The sequence below is a fragment of the Macadamia integrifolia genome, chromosome 5 (genome assembly GCF_013358625.1).
Source record: "Macadamia integrifolia cultivar HAES 741 chromosome 5, SCU_Mint_v3, whole genome shotgun sequence".
In the NCBI taxonomy this organism is placed as follows: domain Eukaryota; kingdom Viridiplantae; phylum Streptophyta; class Magnoliopsida; order Proteales; family Proteaceae; genus Macadamia; species Macadamia integrifolia.
In genome coordinates this window covers 37,623,774-37,634,965 of record NC_056561.1, presented here as the reverse complement: position 1 = coordinate 37,634,965, position 11,192 = coordinate 37,623,774, and the positions used below count along the sequence as shown (strand labels likewise).

The following is an 11,192-nucleotide window of genomic DNA, read 5'->3' as shown; positions in this document are numbered from 1 at the left end:
GGGGGGGGGGGGACCAATAGTATATAAATAACAATGGTATGGACTCTTAGCCAATTCAAGCAACTCTAAAAGAAGTTTTCTCTCTCTCTTCCAAAAAGTCATTTAGCAGAAGCAAGAACATGAAATATAAGGCATGAACTTACCCTATCTAGAAAAAGATTCTCTCCAAATGGAGTCTTGAATAAGGGCAGTTGTAACTCTTCCTGTCAAATAAATAATAAGGTAAAAAAATTATATATATATATATATATATGTTTATTTTTAGTGTGAGTTACTCATTTCACATCTATAGTATAAACAATGACATTATGATAAGCATGAGGGAAAGGGTTCTCTGATCAAGGTACTCTCGACCCTCACACATTTAATTTTTTAATAATTATTTCTCTTATTTAAAAAAAATTAAATAAATAATTTAAAAAAAATTACATGTGAGGTGGTTTATGCTTTAGGCATAGAACCTTTTCACTAACTATGATTTCAATTTATTTTAATTTTTAAGGATGAGAGGCATTAGCTTATATTACATTGGCAGTGTGTCAGCTTTTTACAGGAGAGAGATAGAGAAGGGACAGGGTCATTGCAAAGGAGGAAGAAAGATAGACATAGAGAATATGTTAATGTTTTTTTTTTTTGATACCCAAGGTGTCTGGATCTTTTGACCCGACTAGTCCTTGGGGTCACTATGATACCGTTGACATAGGACTGGCTCAGTTCGAGACAGAAACTCTCGTGCAGTGGCCCCAAGAAGTTAGATGTAGTGAAAAATGTTTGATCACGGGACCTCGCTTCCTAAGATGGAGTACCGTGTCCCCTCCAAACCAACTGATGTACCCAACATTTTTCGTTTATTTAAAAAATCCAAAGGTTACAAACTTAATATCTTGTGTAATGAAATAATCCTTGTCACTCGGCTTACATATGAGTCTTAAATGGTTCTAGTGGTTCAGTACAGCCAATGTACAGCCAATTCCTTATTAATCTTGTAGTTATAAAGCCACTAAGAAACACATCCCATGATGACTATTTTGTCCTTTTCTTCTAATTGGTTCCAAAATTAGATCCCAAACCGTTCAACTGTTGTTTGCATAGTTATTAAATTTGGATTCATGAATTATTCGGATGAAGAATTATTCAGATTAATTCATTTCATTAATTCAACGATTCAGTAAAAAAAGCGGAGATAATAAAATTCGAGTTTGGATTCGGATTCAGAAATTATTCGTTTACAAAAATAAAAAGCGGACAAAAAATTCGGATGTTATTTTTAATATTTGCAATACTTGTTTCATATTATCTATCAATTATCATATGTACATAACATACAAATGATATAAAAATTAAAATTTTAATTTTTAAAGATAAAAATATTATATTTAGCTCTTTTTATTTTTCTAAACTCATGTCCTCTTACTCAAATAATTGAATCAGAGAAAGAGAAATTGAGAGGTGGGACTGAGCACAAATTCAGCTAAACCCACGTCACCCACCATGCATATTTAGCTTAAAGACTAGAGAGAGAATAACGACTGTAAAACTTAGTCAAACCAACATGGGGTGAGATTTTTTTTTTTTTGTAGAAATGTGAGAGATTACCTCAAGAAAGATAAGCTTTATTGGTTTTTATTAAAAAAAGAAGAAAAATAACATTATGATAATAAATGCATTATAATCACACTATTTTCTAAAGGCTTATTGACTTATCAATGGTAAAGTTTTTTTTAACATGGGATAAAATTCGGTTATAATTCGGACAAAATTCGGTTTAGCCAAATTATTCATGAATTTTAAAAAAGTCTATAAAATTCGAGAATTTTTTATTTGATTCAGATTTGGACAGAATAATTCGTAAAATTCGATAAAATTCTATTCGACTGAATTATTCGAGAATAATTCGAAGAATTTAATAACTAGGTTGTTTGTGACCGGAGCATATGCTTGTTATTAGACAAGATGTATTTAATTTATTAGACTCTAAAATTTGACATATATGATTAATTTAGAGCATGTCGTCCATGATTTAAGTAAATAGAATCGGTAATGAAATTTTTCTATCAATTCCGATGTTGATTCCAATTCACTAAGAATCATAGCCTTAACCCTAGAAATCAAGAATATATGAATTGGCTAGAACCAAATTCAGAATTGATTGATTCTGATCTTGATTCCTCAAATTCAGATAACCTCTTTATCCAATGATAGAAATGGACATATCATCTTTTCCATGGTGTAAAATCTGAAAAAATAACATACTCCTTGTGACAATATTATTTTTTGATATTAAAAAGAAAAAAAAAAAAGATTGTTATTAGCTTCCATGGCCCCCATTCCTAAACACGGGGTTGAGGGAATAATGGCCTTGCTAGTTGATGTTCTTGTGCATCCTTTCATTCTTTCTACCAACGCTAGTGTAGGGGTCATGCAATTAGGTAGCTTTCTTTTTTTTTTTAAAAAAAAAAAAAAGAAAAAAAGAAAAAAGTACCTTTGTAAGATCAAGTTTACGTACAAGATTGTTCTCGTATATTCATAATCTAGGTATTTCGAATCCATTAAATACAGAGAGAGAAAGTGAATTCTAGATACCAAGACCAAGAGCGTATGAGACGTCAACTCGATACAGAACTGAGACTCCAGAACCGTAGGGGAAGGGGGGGGGGGAAAGTACCTTGTGGGTTATGCCCTCATCAATGATGGAGCTACTCAGCTGCTTGAATAGTTCGTACAGTGCTTCCACTTCCTTAACCGTAACTTCAAAGACAAACCCAGAAAGAGAAAACTGGTTCAATAAAAAAGCTTCAAAAGGGTAAGAAATGAATGAGCAAGCAGGAACGGTGGAACCCACATGGAGTAACATTGGCGAGTCGAACAATGTCAGGAGTCTTGAAGCGACATCCTCTTCTCTGTGGCAGGCAGTGGAAGCAACCACTTACGGCGAATACCACGACTTCCGTTAAGCCGATAAAAGGTAACACCACTACGCACAGCCGCTCGCTTATCCATTCCATCTTTTCTTAAATCCAGCCCCACTAAACACACCGACCATATATAGGATCGGAAGGATGAATTGCCAAATTCCGTTCTCTCTCTCTCTCTCTCTCTAGATCCATCTTTCCATCATAGGTTTTGGAGGAATTAGACGAAAAGATGGTTCCGTACATATCTTAAATTAATTAAGTCAGTGAAGTAATTATTCTAAGAAGATGAGACGTATTGAAGTTGTATCTGGGTTTCAAGTATTATGGAGAATTCCTCCTTCGTCTTGACGTATGAATCTTGATTAGTCATCGTCATGGAAACAATGATTAAAAAGATATGAATAAGTTAGGTCGTATTGACGTCTTCCACAAATTTGTTTCAGCTTTCATGTTAACGATGCTAGGGTAGAGACGTAGAGTGTCCCATCAAGAAATTTTCCCCATGTGGATTTCATGTGTCAATCAGAATTTTTCGTCGCATCCTTTTCTTTCTACAGCTTTGCATAGGTCGGTAGAACTTAGAATGAGATGATCCATCGTGTTTCAAAATGGGCGTTATCTTTTTTCTAACTAGGGTTTTAAAGATCTTGGACATCGCTTGATAATGTTTTTATTGTTTATGTGTCTAGAAATAGTAAAAATGATTTTTCACCTTTTTAAAAATAAAAATGAATTTTTTTATGTTTAATAAATTTGTTTCTCGAAATGTTTTTTATAAACATAGTATCACTAAAAAATCTAATAGTATCATCGGATGCCCAATAGGGAGAAATGGTTCGATTGTTTATTTTTAAGTTTAAATAATTGAGAAATTTATCAAGTACAACAACTTTTTTTTCTCTTTAATTTGTTTCTAGAAACGATGAAACAAGTCTGACTTGTTTTATCAAAATTGTTTCTAGAATGATAAATAAACATAAATTTTGATTTATGTTTACAGAAAAAAATAAAATAAAATAACTTTATCAAATATTTTTTAGACTATTTTTTTATTTTTTATAATAAAAAAATACAGAAATAACAGAAGTGAAATATTATCAAATGGTGCCTTCCTTTCAAGAGAATGAATGAAATTCTGTAATGACTGTTTTTGCTTCGTCATTTTGGATGAAAAAATTATTGCACCGAAAAAAAAGAAAATCAGAATGAAGCCAGAATGATTTCTGGTAAGAGAACGTGATCCACTTTCCACGTAGCCCATTATAACTTCAGAAAACCACAAAATTGATTAGGTAACACACTACAGAGTCTGCAACACTAGCTCATGTCAGGTAACATCACTCCATCATTAGAATAGGACTTGTCACGGCTTAAAATCAGATAATTGTACTCCAAGGGTTGCTCAATTGATAAAGAACAACACCTCAAAAATTAAGAGTTCAAGAAGAATTCAACTTTCCTAGTAACCTAATTGAAGGGAATTGTAAATCATACATTAGAGATGTATTTAATATAAATAATTCGGCCAGAAATGACTGGTGAATGTTAGTTCCTAATAACAAACAATAGTCATGGACATGACATGTAATTCAAAAATGTTATCGGAGAATCATTGTGTAACAAATATAGTGGTATGAATGAAATTTACTTGCAACCACCGTAGCAACCAAAGAAATGGAACCTGAATGGGTATTTTGGAAAATACCAAAACCTAGGATGATATTCGTAAACCCTAAGGTGAAGGGAATTATTCTATTTCTTTGATGCAACGGGTAGCAGCCAAATTTTTTAATGGTTATAAGGTGAAGGACATGAAATGGGCATAAGACATTGAAACTGATATGTCTGAGCCATCCAAATAGATTGAAGCCCAGATTGAGCTTTCACACATTTCTTACAAGCAAATTTTAGCTCATTGATTGTTCAATTAATTACACTTTCAATGACCTCCTGGACATGAATTCTCAAATTTGATAGCAGTTATAGCAGGCCACAGGACAAGAGGAAGATGAGGGGCGTTGACTATATATTATGCTCTTCCCATTGATCAAGTTGTAGCTCCTGGGGAGGAAGTGTGAGGGAAGGAAAGAAAGAGGAAAAAAAAAAAGGAATATGAAGAAACTATATATAGGCAAGGAATTCATAATCAGCAATAATAAAAACTGTTTGAAATAACATGGATTTAATTAATAATTATTACATATATGAAGTGGCTGTAGTTTAGTGGTAAGAATTCCACGTTGTGGCCGTGGAGACCTGGGCTCGAATCCCAGCAGCCACATATTTAACATTTTTGTTTCAAGTATGACTTCAAATAGATATCTGAATATTGGAGGATAAAATTTCATGTAGCCAACCCCATATATATAGATGAGATTTTACTAATTATTTGTTTGGGTTCTTCCCTTTTTACTTCTAATTTTCCTTTTGCTGTCTTTGATCGGATCCATGATAAGGAATTTAAGTGAGCAATGATTCTGGTTTCACCTACATTTTTCAAAATCAACACCTTCACCACCTCCAAGGATGATAATTAGTAGGGCTTCAACACACAAAAACCTTTAGGAAGCAAAGATTTAGCTTCAATGGCATCACTAAGTGGTCTTACATGGACCTGAAGCTTCAACTCCAATGGGGTAGCCGAGTTGGCAAGGGACCTTTGACTCCAGAAGCATGTGGTTCTGAGTTCGACTCCTCTTACCTCCTTGGAGCCAATCACATGGGGTGTTTAGTGCTCTTCACTGCTTTCAGTGAAGGTTGAATGGTTCTCATTTAACCCCGGTATGACCCAGTCCATGTGATTGTGGGGCATTCAAATTTTATAATTCATCCACTTTCGGAGAAGCCATCAACAGGGAAAAAAACATTAAAAAAAATAATAATAAATCTTGAGAAAATATGCATCTCTAATCCAGGAGAGAATACGAAGCAATTCACTTGAATGGTTCTCATTTAACCCCGGTATGACCCAATCCATACGATTGTGGGGCATTCAAATTTTATAATTCATCCACTTTCGGAGAGGCCATCAACGGGGAAAAAAACATTAAAAAAATAATAATAATAAATCTTGAGAAAATATGCATCTCTAATCCAGGAGAAAATACGAAGCAATTCACTGTCGCAACGAAGCAATGCGGTCAGATTTCCGACCAGCTAGTGTAAGCGTTACTTGACAAAATCTCTATCACTTCTATACACTAAATCTGAAAAACCATATCAACTCAAATATGGAAGAGTCATGTTCTTCAAAAGGTTGGGATTTCGAATAACAAAAGCCTTCCATTCTTCTTTGTAGATTTTACCATCCATGTCAGCATCAGCATCTGCAAAAGTCTTCTCAAAGAATGAAGATGTATGGAATGATCCTCCAAACGATGAAGCAAAAAAATGATTTTCCTTTTTGATAAACAAAGTAATCTTATTCAAACCCATGCCTTATCAATGATTGCTTCTACAATTTCATCTGACAGATGCACTTCAGACTCCAACAAAATAGCAATTACCATCTGCTTAACCTGCAAGTGACCAGTGCTTAGATGATACTCAACGGGAAAATATAAGAGAATCAAAATGAAATATTGCCTCTTAAAATGAGATCGAACTGTGTTTTTATTTTCTGCTAATGACTGGGTATCCAGATTAAACTGGTCCCGTGGGCTCATACTGACCCCACAATCGCATGGACCAAGTCACACCAAGGTTGAATGAGAATCATTCAACTTTCACTGAAAGCAGTGAAGAGCATTAAATACCCCCATGTGATTGGCCCCAAGGAAGTAAGAGCATTAAACACTAAGAGCATTAAACACTCCCATGTGATTGACCACGGGCTTGACCCCACAACTGCATTTCCCTTAGAAATTTTTTCTTTTTGGTAAAACATTTTCCCTAGATTTACATATCACATACAACATAAATTTGAGGATACTGATTGGTTTTACAATTTTTTTTTTCTGGTAAATAATCATTTATTCCTAGTTAAAGTTCGAAGAGCATTGAATAATGGTTAGAGTATGAGACACATGCATGGACATTACGGTACCTATACGACTATCAATACAGATCCGTTGTGGATTTTTTTTTCATTATCTCAAACCAATACAATGTAATAAAATTATATTAATACAAGAGTTAATTGATTGAATTAAACTCTGAAATTTAACATATAATTAATCAAGAGCATGTCATAAATGGTGTAAGTACTAACAGTTTAAACATTTACTTTATACAATTATAGAGTAAGAGAAGAAGGTACCTTGTGGATTAAGCCATCGTCAACGGGACGATGGTGTTACTCAGCTGCTCGTAGAGTCAGTGCTTCCACTTCGTTAACCGTAACTTGGAAGATTGAATTGAATTAAATCAATACCAATTTGCTGCTTCTGCTTCTGCTGATGCTGATGCTGTTCTTCTTCTTCCCAGATTCCATTCTCTTTCTCTCCTTCTTTATGTTCATCTTTCCATCATAGGTTTTGAAGCAATTTGACGAGAGGGTTCCCTTTATTTATCTACTCAAAACCAAGCTGCGTTGCTGTCAGATCCCATTTTTTCTCTCTCAAGGTCCATCCTTCCGTTAGGTTTTGGTCCTAGAGGATGATGATACATGGGAGATTCTGAAAGTAAAAGTTTGAAAAGACAGGTGAAGATGACAGGACCAAGATGACGACGTCTGTTGCGATCAAGTTTCATCACCTTCCTTAGGTTATCCATGAACAACCCAACCTATAGCAGGTCTGAAAGCTTGAAATTTTGTAGAGAATCAGATCAAAATTTCTTTATCACAGATCAATTAGTTTTAGCTCAATTGGATAATAGCCCATCTATTCCAAAATACCTGTGAAAAAGATTCAACAACAGAAAATCAAATCAACGTTTTACAAGTGCTGCTGTTCTTCCAGATTCCATTTTACATTCCAAAAAAAAAAAAAAAAGGGGGAAGATTAGGACCAGGGGTTCCCTTCGGGTTCCAAAAACAGAAGGCTACAAGAAGGTGGTCCCAAGGTGGTCTCACTCTTCCGTCTTCTTCCTTTCAATCTATAGACAGCACACTTATCTGTACCTCACATCAGGTATGATTAGGGGAGGAAGACAGAGATCTCTACTCACATATCTTTGAGGTTGGAAAAATAAATAAAGGAATTGGTCAGATGTTAAAATAAAGCTTTAAAATTCCATTACTATTAAGAGGGTGCATGTAATGCTTAAATTAGATTATGGGTTAAAAAAATTCGATTCCTATGTTGTTTCATTGCAGACCTAATGGTTAAAATTATCATATCACTAATCTACATGACATAATTTGGTGGGTTATCTTTAAATATTCGTTTTTTTTTAAAGTAAAACTCTATGGATAGCAACCATCTATAAAACCATTTCCCTTGTTTGTTTGTTTCCCCTTCTGACTTAGTCATTCTAATCTAAATTTAAAATTCTATGCCCAATATTCAGTCTTCTTATTTCGTTTATTTAATTAATTATCATTAATTTAAAATCAAGTATTTACCACGTGTATTGAATTTGGCTCATTTGGAATTATCAGACATAATTTAGGTGGATTACCCTTAGATACTCTACAACAACCATTTATAAAACCATTTGTCTTGGTTGTTTTGTTTCCTCTTCTGCTTAAGTCATTCTAATATAAATTTAACTATCACTTTTTTTTTTTTTTTTTTTGATAAAGGATTATCACTAATTTAAGATCAAATATTTACCACGTGTGCTGACTCATCCAAAATTGATTCTTGTGTGAGTAGAACCTGATGCGGTAAAAATTGACCGGATGACCTTCCCTACAGTTCTTAGTGCTTCAGCCAGCCTGCACATAAGAGAGGACAGGGGAGAGCCGGGCTGACTCGACGGGGGACTCTCCGATGCCTAAGTCAGATCTTTCCACAGCAGATGCTCAAGAGAGCTTTTCCAGTAAAAAGAATGATTGATCCATCCCCATGATGGAGGCTTACCTTGGTATTTATAGGCTGTTAGTGGAGAGAGAAGGAGGGAAGTTTGTGGAGAGTCCGGTTTAGGCGGAGAGTCCTTGAGGGGAGTGGCTCTGTGATTTTGGGAATATTCCGGGTTCCAGGGAATATTCTGAGAATATTCCCCATTGATCTTGGAGGTACAAGTTGTGAGAGGGGTGGACGCCTCTGATGACATGTAGTGGATAGAGTCCTGCCCCCGTGATCAGGGATTACGTTCTTTGAATGTAGGAGTGGACGAGAGCACGTTTCTGGGTGCCTTACTTGACTGTGTTGAGCCGAGGTGATAGGTCAGCTGAGGTGACTGGTAGCACGGCCTGATGGAGGGCCGAGATGGCGGCATGGCCTGATGGAGGGTCGAGGTGGCAGCACGGCCTGATGGAGGGCTGAGGTGGTAGCACGGCCTGATTGAGGGCAGAGGTGGCAGCTCACCCTGATGGAGGGCCGAGGCAGTAGCACGGCCTGATGAGATGCCGAGGTGGTAGCAAGGCCTGATGGAGGGCCGAGGTGGTAGCACGGCCTGATGGAGAGCCGAGGTTGCAACACAGCCTGATTGAGGGCCGAGGTGGCAGCACGACCTGATTGAGGGCCGAGGCAGTAGCTCGCCCTGATGAGATGCCGAGGTGACAGCACGGCCTGATGGAGGGCCGAGGTGGCGGCACAGCCTGATGGAGGGCCTAGGTGGCAGCATGGCCTGATGAAGGGCTGAGGTGGTAGGATGGCCTGATTGAGGGCCAAGGCAGTAGCTCGCCCTGATGAGATGCCGAGGTGGCAGCACGGCCTGATGGAGGGCGGAGGTGGCGGCATGGCCTGATGGAGGGCCGAGGTGGCAGCACAGCCTGATGGAGGGCCGAGGTGGTAGCACGACCTGATTGAGGGCTAAGGTGGTAGCTCGCCTTGATAGAGGGCCGAGGCAGTAGCACGGCCTGATGAGATGCCGAGGTAGCAGCACGCCCTGATGGAGGGCCGAGGTGCAACCTTGGTCAGGACGATCCCTACCCGTGCCGTGGTTGGGAAGAAATACCCTCATCAGAACCAATGCTGCCTCCGTGTTGGCTTACATTATTATCATTTTCCCCCTTCTTTCATTTGTATCTAATTAGGACAAAGAGATTTTGATAAAAAGCTATGTTTGGTTGCAAGGGAATTAAAAGGAAGATAAGTGAAATTTTCATACTTAAAAAAAAATATATATATGCAATCATTACCCATGTGATTTTAACATTAACTTCAAATCATTCCATATTTGGTTATTATAAAATTTCATTTCACTTCGCATCCAAAACCCTTTGCTATAATATGTAATATAAAAATTATATGTAAGAACTCGTTAAAAAAATTAAGTAGTTTACACAATTATATGGGATAATGATTATAAACATTTATTAAAATATGAAAAGTTCACTTCCCTTCCCTTTAAATTCCCATTGCAACCAAACGGGCCTAAAGCCAAAAAACCAACATTCAGCACAAACATCTTCCACATAATAGATTGTAATGTGGAGTGATGTTTTTGAACTAGGTTTATCAAATCTAACACGTTCAGAGAGTTTCACTAGACCGGCACAAACATCTTCCACATAATAGATTGGATTCACCGGTGAGGAAGGGTGAGAAGGGAGATGCTAGAGGTGAGAGAGAAAAATGAGGGAAGGGAAATCACCTTTCTTCATTAAGCAAGTAACATTTTTCCATTTTTATTTTATATAAAAAACCTATATTGGTATAAGTAATGAAAGATGCTGGTGTTGCTTTTAGATAATGGAAGTGTCATTGTGGTGTAGGATCTGATGGAGAGGTTTGTCTATCTTTATCTTCTTCTTCTTTTTTCTTTTTTTTTTTTTTTTTTGGGGGGGGGGGTGTGTCAACGGATATCTATGCTTTTGGCTTGACTAGTCCCCAGGACCTATATTGATCCCACAATCGCATAGACTAGGTCATACTAGGATTGAATGAGAACTTTCAACTTTCATCGAAAGCAATGAAGAACACTAAACACCCCGTGTGAATGACCCTAAGGAGAAGTAGCATTTGAAACCATCAATCAACTTGATAGGAACACTTTGTTGGATTTGTGTAAGGGTGTTCAGGTCAATTTCATGACAACAAGAAATGAATACTAAACACTGGCTGGTAATTTTCAGAATAGATTTTGAGCCTAGAATGCATTTTGAAATGAGATAATAGAGAAGAATCAGATTTCAGAATGCACTCTAAACCCGGAATCTATTCCAAATGCATGCCAAATGTGTCTACATCCCTTGGATTGAATTGTTATAGGATTTGATTATGTATC

The 11,192-nt window shown here is 36.7% G+C and overlaps 1 protein-coding gene, 1 long non-coding RNA gene and 1 other non-coding gene across 4 annotated transcripts in view; 1 reads left to right on the top strand and 2 right to left on the bottom strand.

Annotated features, from left to right (window-relative positions):
- Positions 1-3,111, bottom strand: part of LOC122080043 (calcineurin B-like protein 10) — a 5,404-nt gene extending 2,293 nt beyond the window's left edge. Inside the window, exons 1-3 of one of the 2 annotated variants that reach the window (XM_042646908.1) lie at positions 2,843-3,107; positions 2,666-2,748; positions 144-203 (exon numbers count right to left, since the gene is read on the bottom strand). In XM_042646908.1, the coding sequence (XP_042502842.1) occupies positions 144-203; positions 2,666-2,748; positions 2,843-3,005 (306 nt within the window). In that variant the 5' untranslated portion in view covers positions 3,006-3,107. Of the gene's footprint in view, positions 1-143; positions 204-2,665; positions 2,749-2,842 lie in introns of both variants that reach the window. The other variant, XM_042646909.1, reaches the window with a different exon arrangement.
- A 2,013-nt stretch (positions 3,112-5,124) lies between these two features.
- TRNAH-GUG lies at positions 5,125-5,196 on the top strand. The gene has a single exon. It is a non-coding gene; the product is annotated as a tRNA-His (tRNA).
- A 651-nt stretch (positions 5,197-5,847) lies between these two features.
- LOC122080045 lies at positions 5,848-7,959 on the bottom strand. Its single transcript, XR_006140591.1, has 2 exons — positions 7,174-7,959; positions 5,848-6,433 (listed from the first exon to the last, which is right to left on the bottom strand). It is a non-coding gene; the product is annotated as an uncharacterized LOC122080045 (long non-coding RNA).
- Between the last annotated feature and the right edge of the window lie 3,233 nt (positions 7,960-11,192).